Source organism: Lissotriton helveticus, chromosome 4_1, assembly GCF_964261635.1.
Source record: "Lissotriton helveticus chromosome 4_1, aLisHel1.1, whole genome shotgun sequence".
NCBI classification, from domain to species: domain Eukaryota; kingdom Metazoa; phylum Chordata; class Amphibia; order Caudata; family Salamandridae; genus Lissotriton; species Lissotriton helveticus.
Window position 1 is genome coordinate 489,169,857 of NC_136063.1, and position 18,575 is coordinate 489,188,431.

The 18,575-nt window shown below is 45.4% G+C and overlaps 1 protein-coding gene across 1 annotated transcript in view; it reads left to right on the top strand.

The window, feature by feature from the left end:
* LOC144828012 (regulator of microtubule dynamics protein 1-like) overlaps window positions 1-2,130 on the top strand; it is a 334,350-nt gene extending 332,220 nt beyond the window's left edge. The window contains exon 8 of the mRNA XM_078686156.1: window positions 1,988-2,130. Coding sequence (XP_078542282.1) covers window positions 1,988-2,035 — 48 coding nt within the window. The 3' untranslated portion in view covers window positions 2,036-2,130. The remainder of the gene's footprint in view (window positions 1-1,987) is intronic.
* The last annotated feature ends 16,445 nt before the right edge of the window (window positions 2,131-18,575 follow it).

Below are 18,575 nucleotides of genomic sequence, written 5' to 3' on the forward strand. Positions count from 1 at the left end.
ACACAAAGAGTCCGCCTCCCCCCGTTTCGCTCCGAGGCCACCGAAGTCATCTGCGGCGTCCCGCAAGGATCTTCACTCAGCCCCACCCTCTTCAACGTCTACATGAGACCTCTTGCAGCCATCGCACGCCAGCACAACCTCAACATCATCTCTTACGCCGACGACACCCAGCTGATCCTCTCCCTCACCAGAGACCCCGACACCGCCAGAACCTGCCTACACGAAGGGATGAAAGACGTCGCCGAATGGATGAAGGACAGCCGCCTGAAACTGAACTCGGACAAGACAGAAGTCCTCATCCTGGGATCTTCACCCTCCCCCTGGGACGACTCCTGGTGGCCCCCAGCCCTGGGCACCGCACCCAAGCCAACCGACCACGCACGCAACCTGGGCTTCATCCTGGACTCCTCCCTCTCGATGACCAGACAAGTCAACGCCGTCTCCTCATCGTGCTTCAACACCCTGCGTATGCTTCGCAAGATCTTCCGCTGGATCCCGACCGAGACCAGGAAGACTGTCACCCAGGCACTCGTCACCAGCTGACTGGACTACGGAAACGCCCTATACGCCGGAACCACAGCCAAGCTACAGAAAAGACTCCAGCGCATCCAGAACGCCTCCGCCCGACTCATCCTGGATGTCCCCCGACGCAGCCACATCTCCAGCCACCTGAGGAACCTGCACTGGCTCCCCGTCGACAAGAGGATCACGTTCCGGCTCCTCACCCACGCACACAAGTCTCTCCACGACCTGGGCCCCAAGTACCTCAACGACCGCCTGACCTTCTACACGCCCACCCGCCAGCTACGGTCCACCAGCCTCGCCCTCGCAGCCGTACCACGCATCCGAAGAGTCACCGGCGGAGGAAGATCCTTCTCTTACCTGGCTGCCAAGACATGGAACTCCCTCCCCATCCACCTTCGGCTGACCCAGGACCATCTCGCCTTCAGGAAACAACTCAAGACCTGGCTGTTCGAGCAGTAGCACCCCCCCCCCCCCCAAGCGCCTTGAGACCCTCCCGGGTGAGTAGTGCGCTATACAAATGGTATGATTGATTGATTGATTGATTGATTGGCTAAACATGTCAAAAAGAGGCACTTTCCTACATCGGGGTAATGACGTTTACTGGTAAGTTATGGATTCGATACAGCCCGTCTTACTCTGGGACCAGGCTCCTAACTGACAGCCCACCCGGGAAATGCCAGAGAGGCAGAATGTGTAGAATTATCTAACAGATATACAAGTAGCTAGACAAGTATTGAATTCTGGATTGAGGCTGTGAGGTTTTTCAAGGTGCATGGGAGAAGCGTGGCTCAGTGGTTAGAGGCGGCAGACCCGGAAGCTGAGATCAGCCGTGGACCAGGGTTCGATTCCCCGCCTCGGCGGGTCTCGGGCACAAAAATTCCACGGACTCGACAATTCTCGCTCCGGTGCCTACTCGACTCACGGGGTCACACTCTGCGACTCTGGGCAATAGCTTGCTTAATCTCCACTACGGCCCCTCGCAGCGGGATGCCTGGCTTTCACCTTGTGAATACCCTGCCGGGGTATCTCACAGGGGAATACCAGGACAGGTTCCCTAAGCAAGCGCCTTGAGACCCCTGGGTGATTAGTGCGCTATATAAATCGAAACACATTTACATTTACATGTTCTTTTTTAATATTGGAATCTGAAAGCACTGGGAATTTCAATGTAACTAGATGGGGTTGACATGGGCATCTTTTTCTGCCGATCCCCTGTTGAAGCTTGGAAGACTTAGCAACTTTTGTGTGAAATCTGTTAATCTTGTTGAAGACCAGTGATACTTGGCAGATGTCATCACATCGCCAGTTATGGTTACGTGAATGTAAACTGGTGCTCGATGCAATGCCTAGAAGAATAGCAAACGTCTTTAGCAGTAGTGTCTGGGTGCATTAATGTAATTACCATGCCTGCGCGCTATTTTATAGCTGTGCTGCATAACATTTCTTTTATCTTTTATTGTAGATAATGAAGGAAGCTATAGAGGTGCTCCACACTCTAGGCGTAAAATAGAAAGGAAGGCACAGCGGAGCAGTAATGGACGTCTTTTCATTTATGAACAACGGAATTTACGGATTTAATCTTAAAAAACCACCTACGGAATAGTATGCAGCGAATACATGTAATAAAAACAAGTGAATGTTGAATTCATTGTACATTTATTCCGTTCTGAGCTTAGGAGTCACTTGGGGCGAAAAGGAACAGAACATGCAGATAAGGTATACAAAAAGGCATCGAGGCTCCCAACGGAGGTGCTCCTCTGACACCAGCTGGCAGGGCTTATGTGGAATGAGATACTTTATTTAGCTATTTTTGTGCTGTATAATGCTTACACGTACTCTCACCTACATCTTAAGGCCGGCGAGCCTCGCATCAATAGTCATCTTTTAAGTGGAAGAAAGAAAAGAAAGAAAAAATAGAAAAACTCACAATGACATAACATCCCCCTCCTATCCCAACTTGTCATGGTATGTTGATTTGTGATTTAGTGGAGAAGCGTGGCTCAATGGTTAGAGCGGCAGACCCTGATGCAGAGGACTGGCCCAGGACCAGGGTTCAATTCCCGCATCGGCGGGTCTTGGGCTCAATTTCCTCAGACCTGATAATTCTCGCCTCGGTGCCTATTCTAATCATGGGTCCCACTCTGCAACTCTGGGCATGCCTGGCTTCACCTTGGGGGTGCCCAGGCGTGGGCATTTCACAGGGAAGAGCCAGGAAGGGTTCCACAGCGGTATGCGTCAGCGCCAAGACGCCTCAGGGTATAAGTGCGCTATACAAGTACGAATTCATTTGCATAGCGCACAAATCACCACAGAGGGTATCTTCTCTGCAGGATTCATGTGGCTCAATCGGCCTGCTTTATGTTGCACTAGGCGTTCTCCGGTGGCGCTCCCTACTCGCCAGTCTGCCTGTGTTTTAAACACAATGTGGGTTAAGGTCCCATCTTCGGTGCAGCACCTCCAGCTGATCTCTCCTTTAGTTTCATCCCATTCATGCAACTTGGCCAGGGTTAGGTTCCAATATGACAATCTTATAAAATATTTATGTACCTTTGGCACATCCCATTGTTTACTGTGCTCACCCACAGGTGTATGTGTTCCCATTGTTTACTGTGCTCACCCACAGGTGTATGTGTTCCCATTCCTTGTCTGCCCAGCTCCTTTTCCCATGGTTTCTGGGCAGCAGACTTTTCTACCTGGTGGCCATTAATCAGGAGTTTGGCATTGGAGGTGAGCAGGTTCTTATCATGGTCACCCCTCGTGATCCACTTTACAAAATTTGTGAAGTCCCTTGAAGCTCCTGTCCATCTGAAAGCGCTTTGACACTTCATCATGGGTAGCAAGTGCTATATAAATACAAACTCTTCCCTCTTCTATCCCTCCACTATCCTGTTTCAATCCAAATAACAAACTCACATGTCCACCACTCAAATTCATTTAATATCTCCCTATACTGATTCACCACTAATCCTCTTTGGGTTACTGAGTAGCGTGCAAAGGAAGAAAAGCTCTTCAAAGCGTCGTCAGGGGCAGTGGCGTAGCAAGGTCAGGTGGCACCGGGTGCGGAAAATTTCTTGTCACCCCGCCCACATTGAAATTATTCAAATAAGGGGAAAAAAGATAGTTACACATATTTTTTACATTTTGTCACCCGCCTCAGTGATGACACCAGAGGCGGTCCGCACTCACCCCAACCCCCTTCCAATGCCACTGGCCTGGGGTATTAAGCATTTACAATCTGTGGTTGCAGTACGCAGTGAGGCACCTGGTGGTATTGGAACCTCTCTTACTGCCTACAGCCATGCTCTCCTACAAGGCTGTCAAATGATTTAGTTTGCCCTGCATGGAAGAGGGAACCCACAAACATGGATCTCTTCTCTGGCAGGATATACATTCTCCCCTTGTACCAGAGGTGAAATCCATGTTATGTCAGCAGCATGAATGGAAACAGGAATGATGTACTGTTGCTACCTTGTCCCATGCGCCTAGCGTTGCCCCAGTTATTGGCGAGGAGTGTATACCCCCAGCTTCTGTGTTTCTTCCACAGCCACTGGACACTCCATGGTGGTTTACCAGCAATCAATTAATCTACCCAACACAAGTGTTTTTGTTTTTTCCTCTCTTCATGAGAAATCTAAGCCGCACTCTTTGACAATAATATGTTAAGTGCGGAGCTGCTAGTCCTCTTTTCTCTTCTGGCAGATAAATCGTGGCTTGTTTGAGTCTAGCTTCCCTCTCGGCCCATATGAATTTCTGTAGCCGAGATTGAAGTTGATGTAGTATGCCTTGTGTGATGGGGAGGAGTACGGTTTGATAGAGCAATTTAGCGGGTACTTTTTATAATGGCCATCCATCCTATCCATGAGAAAAGGTCTGGGTTCCATTTCTTTAGGCAAGTTAGGATTTCTGCCAGCATTTGGAAATAGATAAGTGTTATTGCTAGGCCTGGGCACAATTTCGATTACGCCCGAGTAATCAGAGTAATATTGATAATTCTGCATTACTCTTTGATGGGAATTACTGATAATTATGCAATAACTACTGCTTGCATAATTAAGATTAATTCAGGGAGAAAAAATCCTACAACAAAAGTAAACTTAGTGACTGCGAGCGACCACTTGCACTCGCTATTCGTGTTCTGCTGCATTTAGCTCTCTTTCTTATTGCAAAACGCAGTTTTGAGGCCATTTTAATGCAAGGGTGCATTTTGAACTAAGAAAATAGGGCTAAATGCCGGTTGTAAGTTGGAGGGAAATCCTTCTCCAAGGGAACATTTAGCGAGAGTGAGCGATTTCTCACACGTGCGTCTCGTGCTCCATTTTGGATGCAAGGGGACATTTTTGTGCTAAAGAATAGCTTTAAATGCAGAACTACTCTTCTTGCGGGATTTAAGTGCAATCTTGCATAACTTCCTATGGTTACTCCACATGGAATTATGTGAGTTATGTCCACCCCTAGTTATTACTTGCAAGGTTAATGGGACAATTGCATTGCCAAAGTATGTCACCCCTTTTGGGGCCCATATCAGCGGGAAGTCTCTCTGTAGAGCTGCAAATCTGTCTTTCAGGATTTGCAATGACTCTGACTTTGCCAGATTTATCTTAAATCCTAAAACAGAGCCGTACCAGTGTTTGTGCCCAAAACTTTGCACAGAAGCCTGCACCTGGCACCGCCGCACAGAATTATGAAGAAGAGGTACAGAACATAGCGCACCCATCTGTTGCACTGCGGAATTCAAGATTTTTTCCTCACGATCATTCATTCTTAATGGGTAATCTCATTTTATTAAAAAGTAAACCAATGATCATCTCCATGCTTCATTCCAAAATTAATCCATATTTTATGATCACTCCAGAGACAGCGTAGTTCCACATTGATGTTTTATTTGACATTTTCAAATGCCTCCTGTCGTCAACCCAGACTTTCAACAGCGGCACATGTATACAAAACATTCACAAAAAGTGATTCATAGCGTTCCACCCAATGCATTTCGAGCCATGAGGCTTTTCGTCAGGGGACGGTTACTGAAACAGATAAAAAGATAACTAAACCGACTATACAGAACAAGTTTCATTTGATACTCTAAAAAGCTTAATCACGTGACCCTCATCAACCCCTCAGTCGCAAATTTACTCAAAAACTACCCATACTGGGGAACAAAACAATAAGAAATTCCTCCTGACAGTACAATAACCACCCTGTCTCGAAAATAACATAACTCACTGCCGATTTTGCACTTAGTCCAAAGTTTACAACTTGCGATTTTGCACAATGATATTGCTAGTCTTGCTGTTTGCTTAATGTAGATACCGCACTTTATCTGCACTTTATTACTATCCTTTGCACACTGGCTTTATGCTACTAATGATGTTAGACTTGACCTACCCAACCCTATTTTTATTGCTTTTAATGTATTTTGTTATTTGATGATTGTATATTATATGTCCTATTGGTGGTGATGATTTGTACTTTTATGGATATTTTATATCCGAATAAAGATCATTTGTCTTGACTTGAACATAACTCACTGTATTTTCGCCAGTCAAACCAAACTCATGAAGAAAACTCATAAGCAAACTAACGTGCAACGCCCCTAAAATCTGTAACGATGTTCCCAGAGTGCTTTTAAAATATCGGTCCCTTTAGTTATTACAGTTAACATTCCCAACTAACATTAGTAAAACCCTCGACAAATTACCTTAGGAACCCTAATCATCTGCCTTCTCACTTCATGCGGTTCTCTCGCTGCTGGCTCAAGTGGGTAATGTCTCTACTTAGCAGGCCTTTCTAGTTGCAAACTCGTCCACATGTGCACGATCAGTTAAAGGTAGGCTCTGACCCCCTAACCTCCCCTTGTGGAGCTTCAAGACTTAAAGTGGTACTTCAAACCTAAAGACGCAGTACCCCACTCCAACATGCATAAATAAATGCACCAAACAGAAACGCTTTAGCCCCCCCCATGAAACAAAACCAATCATTAACTCACCACCATTCTTGGCGTGATCAAAATATTAAATATAACAATATAAAACAGCGTGTCTGAAACGAATCCATGCACCTAATGTTCATAAATAATTCACAGCAGTTCATGCTACTGCGAAAATAAAAGCCCTCACAAGAAATCCATAATCTTTAACATAAATGCTGGTGAAAACAGAATCAACACACAGATAAAAACGAAATTATATCGGTTTGAGGTTTTTTAGTGTTGACAGGAAGAATGGCGCTCAAGCTTATTATGCGTGTGTTAGCTATGCTACGTGTATGTACGGTGCTACCAGGTCGGGGAAAAACACTTTGAAACCCCGTGGATATGTGAGTCCAGAAACTCACAAGTTCAAATGAGAGACAATGTCCCGGGCACACGTAATTGGGATCAATATCTAGTTATGAAAGGTCACGTATTCAGACAGAATCTGTGGTCCAAAAAAGAATGATGATTTTGAATGTATTTAATAAATGAAACAACGAAAAAGCAACCAACCGATACGTGTTTCGTCACATAAGGGAGTTATCCCATGACTACTTCAGGGCTGAGCAGAGCTGCGAAGTGGGTGGAGTAAAACGGCAAGCCGGTGATAATTCCAACCCGGCTGGGTAGTTACGTGAGGTATGATGACCACAAAAACGCAATTACAACGCCGCACAAAATACCAAGGTTGCTAGTCTGGAATCCATCTCAGGCCTCATTAATCCTCTGCCAGCCACTCCCTGTCCCATTATTCACTCTGGTCCCTGTTTTCTTCCTTTGTGACAGCTTTTCTTTTCTTTCTCTTCCTCCATCTTTGCCTTTTGTGCGTTTTCTCTCTCTTGTGGGAACATCAATAGTGAAAAATAAGTGCTGGTCTCCAAAAAAAAGTGCCAATGGCCCCCACAAATAACCACTGGCTCAAATTAAACACTGGCCGTACCAATGAACGGCTTTGAGAGAGAAACCATGACAGTGTCTGCAAACATGTCAATTTAAATGTGTTATTTCCTGCATGTGTCCCCATCGCTATTTCACTGTAGCGTATGGGATGTAGTATTAAAATCTCTTTATTCGGTTAAATAATTAACCATAATAGATAAAAACAGAATAAAACTCCTGAGAAATACAAATCCATTCACAAATAGATAAAATACATTATATGCAGTCCATAAAACATGAGCGATCTTTCAGACGCGATTGCTTCATGTGTCTGTCACATTAAAATACAGATTAAGGCCAGGCTCTGTGAATTTTGATAATGTCACTTAGAAAGTGACCCATATTTATACAGGTACGCATCTCACCCAACATAGAGAGGAATACCATTTCTGACCTTACTTGTTGAAACTGGGCCTCTCTCAAGACGGGGACCTAAAAAAAAATCCTTGGCAGTGTGTCATAGATTGAACTGAGACCTTGTCACATTCTCAAGGAACTAAAGAGCCATCCAAAGCCAAACCTTTAGGAAAACTGACCAATGTGAGGAAGCAATTCAACCTAAACCTGGATAAAAATTGACAGTGGTATACATCATTAACCCAGGTCAGGTACGGTTCGAGGGAACTGACAGTTTTTATCAAACAGTGTGCTCAAACAGTTGTCTTACTCAATTCCTGCTCCTCCATAAGAGCAGAAAGCCAGGACAGGAAATTCAGTTTAACCCTCCAATAGCAAGCCTTAACAATTTCTTCAGGCTGCACAACAAGTCTGGGGAGGCCCAAAGATGACAATGCAGACTGGATGTAACTTAACCAGGGAATTGCTTTAGAAAGGACTAGCGGGAGACAATCCTGGATAATCAGCCTGTTAAGAGATGGCTCACTCTTATACCATATCAAAAGCCAAAGTCATAAGGGACTAAGTTTGATGGTATGCGAAATGTATCTGAGGTCAAGTTCCTCATGTATTCTCCTCTAACTGTACGGGATCTCAATTGCGATACCCCCAAATATCACTACCATAACAGGTGGCAGAGACACACTTAGCCCTATAAACATGATGCAGTGCATTTACGGGTTTCCTGCCCGCCCTTAGGCTGAAGTTCAGAACCGCTCCACACAATCTGGCTAGGATGAACCTTTTCAACTGAATAGAAGGACCCCAAGAGGACCTACTGTCGAACAAGATGCCCAGATAGTTAAAGGAGTGAGATTGGAAGATCTTGGCTATGAGGAAATAATGATGCATGTTTTTAGTAGGTTTAGCACCCACGACTAATACAACAAATTTCGAAGTGTTCACTTAAAGACCCAAGCCCTCCATAAATTTAACATAGTAATCTGAAGCTGCTGATGGCCCATTGTCATCCTTGACCTAAGGACTGCATCGTCAGCATATAAGAGGACTGGTAACACTCGAGAACCCGCACAGGGAGAGATCTCCTTGTATTTCCAACACCACCAAAATGCACCCCTGTCTTATGACTCTAGATATGGGGAATCTTTTTTTCAAGTTCCATTCTTCCTGAATCTAACCGATGCCGACATGTCCATATGGATGTCTGCCAGGAAGGAGACAATTGCCTGTTCCACCCCTAGAGACAACAACAACCACAACTTTGAGCGGTTTACCTGATCAAAGGCCAACAATAGATCCATAAATCCAAATAGGAGGGAGCCCTTTTAAACTGTTGTATACTTTTGGTCCATATGATATAAGTTTAGACATTGTTCGGTGATGTCCGGGCCAGGCCAGAACCCGTACTGAAAAACAACAATATTTTTCTCCTTTGGTCCAGTTTGAAAGCCTTTTTAAAACAATGTGACCCAAAACCTTAACTCTAGTGTCAATAAACGATATTGGACTGTAACATTTTGGATCCCCCGGTCCCCCCTTTTTGGGTTTCGCCTGCCGAAAGGCTGCGCTCTGCGCAGCTTTTCAGCGCAGGTGAAATCCTATGTCTACACTAAGCACTTCGGGAACGTCCCCCGGCTCTCATTGGCTAGCTCCATAAATGGAGGCTAGCCATTGAGTGCCGGATCTGTCCGTCAAGGCCGGACCAGATTCGGGGGCGTTCCCGAGATTTTTTCCCTGGGCGGAGATGCGCTGTCCATTCCCGCCCCCTCCGTGTGCCTCCCCGCCCCACCCTCGCTGTCCTGTGCACGTTTCCTGCAGTCCGTGTCCCCTCCCGCCGTCCGTGTCCTCTCCCGCCCCCCTCCCGCCCTCCGTGTCGTCTCCCGCCCCCCTCCCGCCCTCCGTGTCGTCTCCCGCCCCCCTCCCGCCCTCCGTGTCATCTCCCGCCCTCCGTGTCGTCTCCCGACCCCTGTGTCCTCGTAGGTGCTTGTTCTTGTCTTATTTCCTATGAAGCGGAACATGTCCGAGAGCGGGGCGGCCCTGGCGGGAAACAGCGAGATGCCGGGGAGCGGGGCGGCCCTGGCGGGAAACAGCGAGATGCCGGGCAAGAAGCAGAAGCTAAGCAGCGATGAAAATAGCAACCCCGACCTCTCCGGGGACGACAATGTGAGTAACGCCGGCAAGGGCTGCACCTTTAACACATAAAGAACGGAGAATGCACCCGGATTACTTTAACTAACGTACAGAGTGTTAGCGGCAGCCGCTCCATGGCCGCCATTGGTTGGACGGAGTCTGGGAGGCAGTCTAGGAAGCGGAACATGTCCGAGAGCGGGGCGGCCCTGGCGGGAAACAGCGAGATGCCGGGCACGACAAGTGTCCTTTCGTCAGTGTGCTTGAACCTCTGTAGAAGACAGATTTTCCGCTATGTACCCAACATTCCACGGATTTGAAACTCGAACGTGTAATTAATAGTTCAATTTTAGGGCATCGTATGTGACGTGTATTTGTTTATATCTAACCTCTCATTTTGTTTCTGGCTTGTTTTGAACCAGGATGTCTCTTAGAAATAAACCCGGTTACTAGCTAGTCCCGTTGTCAATAATAACAGATACATAAGAGCTCATAAATATTGCACGTTGAGAAATGCACGTTTCCAAGATCCGAAAACCCGTGACGCACTGATGCGCAGCTAGTAAATACACCAGAATGGCTGCTTACATCATCCGCCATTTTATTCCCGAGTGCTCGCTGTCTGAGTGCAGTTATTCATTTGGGACCTGAACATTTAGCTGCGGTAATGACCTGCCTGTCCTAATGATGCTGCCGGTGCTACTCATGAAACACGGGTTTGCTGCTTTTGAGCAAACTATTCAGGTTCTTTCCCAGCACACCGGGTGATGTAGTCCGTGTTTTTTCCACACAATGTCTGCTATAAGAGACCTCTGGGTGATTATCAGGCCGTCAGGTCTTCTGTCCCAACAGAGTGTCGTGGAAACTCTCAAAAACCACGAAACGAGAAACCTAGAGCAACAGGCATTTCTTTTTCAGTGGTGTCTGTGTAAGCAGTTAGGTCTCTCGTTGTGGCTGGTGCTAGGTTTATACCGAGTATGCACTACTAAACCTATATTGCAAATGCGTACATAGTGGGCTTTATATGAGTCTGTTGTTGCCCACTGATAACTTTATTTTATGTTAACAGAGATTTGTATAGTGCTGTATAGCCTTTAGTATGGCCATGTAGCATTTTCAGGTTCGGGTAACTTCTCCCTCAGGTTTTGAGAATTCATCACACACTATAGTATGTTTTGTGTGTCAGCACCAACACTGGCAGTTTAGGCATGCTTTATGCTAAGTGTTTATATTTGATTATAGTGTGGGTAACCAGAGATCTTACTCAGTTTCAGGTATGTGCCACCTGAAGATTGATATGGGTATTACTCAGCTTGAGGTATCTGCAGGAGGAAACTGAGACTATGTTGTCTTATTCAGGTCCACAGTATCCTTTTTAGTCTTGTTAGCTGTCAGGTGTTGGTGTAGGGTGTTATTCATTGTTTTCAAACAGTGTTTGATATATGTGCATTGTTCTGACTAATGTGTTGCGTTGTCCAACTATGGAAGTGTGTGATACAAATACGTAGTGTTCCTTCCAGTGTGTTATATTGCATTTTCCCAGTTATCTAATGTAGCTTCTAAGTACTATTTGAATCCACCCGACTCTGTACATCCAAGTGCATCCCCCTGTAGGTTGCATGCATGGCTACTTCTGTTATTTATTATACTGCACGATGTTACTAGTGCATTGATCCCAAACTATATGGAATATGTGAGCTGTGTTGGTTGCATAGGCAGAGTAGTGTCTAATGTGTTGTCTGGTGTGCTTGTTGCTGAGAGGAGCAGAGTAATACCAACCATCATAGTATGTATGCACTATGTTGGATGTGGAATCAGTGTTCTGTCTAATGCTTTCTGATGGATACAGAGGTTTATTTGATGTGGCTTATGATGCAATGGAGTATTGGGGACCGAGCTACATAAACCTACATATTTTCAATTTCAGCCATATTGTACTAAATGAATTTGCCCAGAACACACATTTTGTAGTGCAGTGGCAACGCTGGGATTAGAAATACCACCCCACCACGTTTCCCGGGTCAGGAATTTAGTTACCGTGACACCTGAACTGAGAGGAATATCAGACTTGCGGGGTCATGCCCAGGCTGCCAGATGTCTCACTATCATGGGGATACAAAAGATCCAGGACGTCCCTGTGTGTGTGTGTGGCTCTGGGTGTGTGTGTGTGTGTGTGTGTAGTAGTAATTGCTGTCTGCTGAGCTCGTCCGTAGGGTACAATAGGTCTCACAGTTGCGAAAGATTAAGCTAATGACAATGTAAATGACAATGACATTTATTTATCTGTATTCAAAACCAAATCATAAATACAAATTTTAACATTTACAATGCCAATAGCTCAAACTTTTCCAAAGGCGAAACCATTGCATTGTAAATGCTTGTTAAGTACTGGCACTATAGTAAATTGGGAACAGGAACTTAAAGGGCTAATTAATGCGGCAGCATTTAAGATGTTTGTCAATAAAGATGTCCAGATGGCTGGGTCCCTCTTAAATAGGACCATGGACTTTATTACAAGACAGACCTATGATGGCAAAATGGACTTCCGTGCTAGAGAAGGAAAGACTGGGAGGACCAGCCACCTTCATGCCTAGGTTGAATGACATTTCTTAAAGGGGGTGGTGATGGACAGAGTATCTGAATTAAGCAGAACACTCCTACCCACTCAAAAGATCAGGGCTTGATCCATCACCGTTTTTTAGCTCACTGCACCATCCCAGCTCAGAACCTGGCTACATGCAAATTAGTCTGACCCTGGCCCACTGCATCATGGGAACAGGGCAGACCAAACTACCAAGTTTTTTGTTTTTTTTGTTTGTTTTTCGGTTTCTGGCATTACAGCCGTCTTCTGCCCGGCTTGCTTGAATCCTGATGGTGCAGTGAGCAAGGGACTCACATCTGAGCATACCCTTCCACACTTGTGGTGGCCAAAACGATTCATAAAGGGGGTGGTGATGGACAAAGTATCTGAATTAAGCAGAACACTCCTACCCACTCAAAAGATCAGGGCTTGATCCATCACCGTTTTTTAGCTCACTGCACCATCCCAGCTCAGAACCTGGCTACATGCAAATTAGTCTGACCCTGGCCCAGTGCATCATGGGAACAGGGCAGACCAAACTACCAAATGACATTAACCCCTTTTTGTTGCTTAAAGAATACATTCGGTGGTCAAACAAGTTAGCTTCCAATATGGTGGTAGCCAGACTAGACATAGTGTCCTCAGACAAGAAAGAGTGATTTATGGCTTTCCAGCATGCTGCAAGGTCATTAGAACCGCTAGTGCATACTAACTGATCCCAAATATCAACCCTGAGGAAGTCTTTCCTTTCCTACAACACCTTCTTCTAATTTGATCTAGAGCTCTGAATCTCCTGCCAATCTTTCATGTGCAAATCCCCTCCAAACGACTTAGGGCCACGTTTGACTCACCCCACCCTATGAACCATGTTAATCTGGATATGAAAACCAGCATCCGCCCCATAGTTATGGACAACCTATGATACACATTGTTTTTAAGCTGGGAAAGCCCCTCCAAGGTGTTGGAAGTAATTGAGGGCACTTTCACTAAAACTACTACATAGGCTGTGCAATCAGGTGGGCGATCCGAGGAATTACACCTACGCAAAGGATCCCCAAGGCCATCTTCCCTCAAGGGAGCAGGGAAAGCTGTAGAAGAGGCCCCCACATGGGTGTCCCTGATGGTACCATGTCCTGATATCACAGGATGAGGTGCCCTGGTGTCAGTAGAAATACCCATGTGTACATTATCAGGGATGGGATTCATACATAATTGGGGGTCCCTTTGCCTAGCTTAGGTGGGGCAGAGGTCAGACCCATGGAGGCTGTAGGAGCTACACTATTAGGGGAATGAAAGGAGGAGGGCAATCCCCATTAACACTAGGGCCTAGCACAATAACACTTTATGTGCAGGTGGGGTATATTTACACAAGCAGGGATCGTCCAGTGGTCCCTCTACCCAAGCTAATTAATACTAATGAGGCTTGACACCCTTGAACTCAAAGAAAGAACAGCATATTTAACAGACTTGAGTTCAGATCTAAGTAGTGTTACCAGGCTCCTGAGACCCTCTGGCCAAGGCGAATCATCAGCGGTGGAAGCTGAGCCAGGATCCAGTTGCGTATTGGTTCTGGTTGGAGTGGTTAGGTCAATGGGGATGGGATGATAAGGCTATTGGCACAGCCTGAGAGTCATGAACAGGCGATGCCCCGGATGACAGGGAACCCAAAGCAGTGGTATGCGAGGGAAGATGGAAGGGCATAACCACGCGCATCGGTCCTGACTCTCTCACCAAATTAGACACAGAACTACTAGCACAGTCTTTATTACAAGAACTGATGGTCGAGGAAGTGGCTATCTCCTTGTAGAACTGGGGGAATCTTAGATTTCGCTTTCCTAGAGACAGGTGTGACCGAAACAGATCTCCCACAACCAATCATGTCCTCAACTTCCACAATTAATTTGTCGATTACTTGAAGAGTGCAGTTCTCTGCCGCATGGCGCCTTGCCGACTTAGGCTCCCTCCCGGCCCCCAGGCGCCTTACGTTTACCCATGTCGTTTCAAGGAGGCTCAGATAATAAACACTTGATAAGGGCCGAACACAGCTGACCAGCAGGTAATCAAGCGAGTAGTCAAACTTTCAGGAAATCTAATAAAAACGAGTCCAGAAAGAAAAGTCAAGCCATAAAAAGGAGCTTACCAGGCAGAGGAGGACAATTATTCCCAGAAATAAGGTAAAGGGGGTGGAGGGTAGCTCTGCCCTGCCTCTTGCTGGTGCTGACGGGCGCAGGATGGGTGCTGATGGGCGCAGGACGGGCCCGCCCTTGGCCAATGCCTGTGTGCGTCCCGTGCTGAGGGATTGCAGGGAGCGCTTTTCAGCAAGTAGATGGCCCGCCCCTTTCAGCACCAATGTGCACCCTCACCTCCTGGCTCGTTTTGTGATGGGGGTGGAGTCTCGTTAGGTTAGTAGAGGTCCTGAATGTCAAGCTGACCCTTACTTTGTGCCTATAAGTCCTGGGATGGGATGAAAATGCATCTTTTGTCAGGCACAAACAAAGTAGCAGAGGTAGGAGACATCCATGTCTGTTTCCTTTAGTAATTACAAAGGGAGCCAAGTTTGGTCGCTCCCCCCAAATAATATGGCATAACCTGCTTGGATCCAGGGCCAACGTTCCAAATTGTTGGTTTACAGCTCTAATTGTTATGTTATGTTAAACTTATTTATTAGGCGCACAGATGATCCAGCGAAGGAGCGTCCTGGCGCCCGCCAAGGTAGCAACACAACACAACAGAACAGAAAAAGTCCAAGGGAAACTAAGGGAATAAAAAGGTTTTTACAGCCCGCCGAAAGGAGAGCAGATCCCCAAGGGCGCGAATCTCGAAGGGAAGGGAATTCCATAACACAGCGGCACGCACTTGAAAGGAGCGGCCGCCGGCACGGCAGCGCTTAAACCGGGGGACAACAGCGAGTTCCACCAATTTGTAATGGACCGTGCAGTTTTATGTTGCCATCCTAAGTCCTGGAGATGATAATCAAGTTCTCTTTTCCCTTTTTGAAATTAAAGTCAAAGAAGTCTCTTCAGTTGTCCCCAACATCTGCCCATGAAATGCTTAACAGTCTCCTTAAGTACCATTACCCGTAGTAGCATGTAATTCAGGTGCCAAATCCCCTACCTGCCCTTTAGACCAGCCCAATAGAACACCAGCACTATTGGGGTGTGGTCTGAGATGCTACTCTGGAAGATCTTAGTCTGAGCTCACTCAGTCTCTCCCTATCAGGATATATTCTAACCTAGCATTTGTGTGGTGCGCTGCAGCATAGTATAAGTAGTCAATGTCCGTAGGGTGTGCTTTTTACCTTGAAGTCAATTAATCCCAATCCATTGGGCTACTTTTTGACGGTGTCAGAAAATGCCCCACTTCCACCCATTTATCCACTAGTTCTGTCTAGGCCTTGGCGAAATTTACATTACACCAGCGTAATTGCTTAATTTTGGGAATTTCATATTATACAAAATTCCTGAAATTACAACATTTCAAGTAATTATGTACAATCCACAGCAAAAATGTACCACAAACATACAGGAACAACAGAACGCAAGTAGTTGTTGTTCGCAGTGCTTTTGTTGAAAATTATATTGCAAAATATAGCCAAATTACAGGGAATTTTGCCAAAATTACATGTAATTACACCAAAGAAAACTCTAATTTTGCGCATCCCTAGTTCTTTGCCCAGCTGCCTCCATTACTATGTTGAAGTCCTTTACAGGTATTATTTCCCCCTCAGCCATGTCAAGGATATTCGTAATGTTTTTATTTATTTTGTTGCTCTGCCTCCCTCCTTTAAGACCTATGTATGTCCCTGTTGCCCACCACTCTGAACATAAATCAGAAACTAGAAAATGTTGTCAAGTCCCCACCTTGACAGCAAAACATTTGCCTGAGCTGTGGCACCTGACTACTGACAACTTATAAGGCACTGTAATGGGGTATTATTGGTCTGTCCTGCCTTCTCCCTCTTCTTTATTCCCACACCACCTGAGTTTGGCCTGCAATTCTTGATTGTTTGAACATAAGAATGAGGGATTCTATAAATAGGCACCTCTCATTGCTACTCCAGAACCCCTCAAAGTTTGCTAACGTGACTTTCAGTCTTGTGTTGATGAATATGAGTTGCTACCACAGTTTCTAAGGTGTTGAATGACTTTGTCTCATCCAGCTAAAATGCCTGCTCCTGAACAAGATCTTCCATGTTTCACAGTTTGTTATTCAGGGTGTAGTGAGTCTCTGTAGACATGAGATGGTATCTTGTCGTCATTTCCATCAATCATAATAGTTTCTGTGTGTCTTCCAGGGATGATAGATCTCGCTGTTTGTACTCCCATGTGAAAATCAATTTGAAAGAGTGGCATCACTAAAGAAATCACTGACTGGATGCAAAGCCTTTCGTCTGATTAAAGTTACTGCTGGTAGATCTGTTTCTTCAATACAATGGATAATGGGCCCTCTACCAAGGATTTCCTCAGAATCTTTTCTTTGCTTAAGTGGGGTCACTCCGTGTGCTCTGTTGATGTCTGGTGGCTGGGTTTCTCTTTCTCCACGGATTGCCACCATAAAGCATTTGATGTATTCCATGATTTTATGGTTTTGTATTATCATCGTCATGAATTTTGTTCTGCTGGGAGCGATTTTCCAGATCCTCACAATACCTTGGAGTATGGTGTGATGTTCTTCTAGTTCTAATAGGTGTGCCACAAGTGTTTTGGTCTCTGCAGATTGTACATCCACTGCTCTCTCGAAAGTGACCCCACTGCCTCCAATTTTCGTGACATCTCTGTTTATTTTCTTTTAAGTTCTGCTTCAGTTCAGCTTTTAAGCCAGGTATCACTCCCTTGAGATTCTCACCCTGTACCTGAAGGCCCTTGGTGACACCTTCCTCCTCTGTTTGCGACTTGCTTCCCTCTTGATCTCCAAATTTAGGCCAAGTTGACATTTTCGTAGGTTGCTGAAGCACGTTCTTTAGAGAGGTTTTCTTTTTATTGTTCCCCCTGCCATTGTTTGAAGGTTGCGGTCAGGTCCTTTGTTGCTTAGGATCATGTATCAACAAAGAAGAGAGAAAGGATATTTCACCATGTAGGTGTGGAAGGAACTCCTGGTCCCCTGAACCAAATATAACCCAACAAAAAGAGGAGTGTCCCCTAGAGGTTCGTTACAACCTCTGTTTTATAAGGTGCATAGATTATACCCCAGATTTGGGACAACCTTTGTCCTTAGAAGACCCCTCACTCACCAACCTAGTTGGTGACATGCTTCATCATCGGGGTCCCACCCAGACAGCCGAGTGCCATCTGGCTGTGCTGCGACACCTGACTACAGTGGAGCTGGTTTCGTGTTTTTTTATATGTGTGATTAGACTTAAAACAAGTGTGGTTAAAAGTTGGCCAATGCTACTCACTCAAGGTTTTTATTCTGGAGTGATTGGGCAATGATTAAAATATAATATGGGACGCCCTTGCCTGATTAGGTAGGCTTTTGGTGTCAATAGAGTTGTGTATTAAGATGAAAAAAACTGTGTTAAAATGGTCTACATGTTTCAACCTATGTGTTATTATGAGGTTTTCGTCAGGACCAGAGTGCAGAAATCTGAGTGGTATACACACGCTAAGGTGTACCCATCCCTCGATTTTGTGGTGTATAAATCACAAACTTGTGATTTAATAAAAAGGGGTGTTGTTCTCCTTGATTCCAGGACAAAAACCTGTGAAAAAAAGTGGGAAAGAAAAACGGGTTGGGGGAAGCCAAAATATAGTACATAAATTGGTTCTGCTGCACCTCGTGGCAAATTTTCACATGACATATTCCATCTCACGGAAAGTTCACACAGTATAAACCATGGGCCATAACTATCCACAGGCAAACATGCTGTTCTTTGTATGACTCATAGTTTTCACAGTCAACCATGCTTTAAAAAGGAATGAGTTTGGTCAGTGGTTGTGAACTGTTTAAACCCACACAAACATAGTTGTATTAAGACTATGTTGGTAGGAATGTGGGTGTCCAAGTGCCTATGTATAGGAGGGAGGAGAGAGAATGTTTTGGTGGGGAGAATTATTTTAATCCACACGTCACGCCAGATAG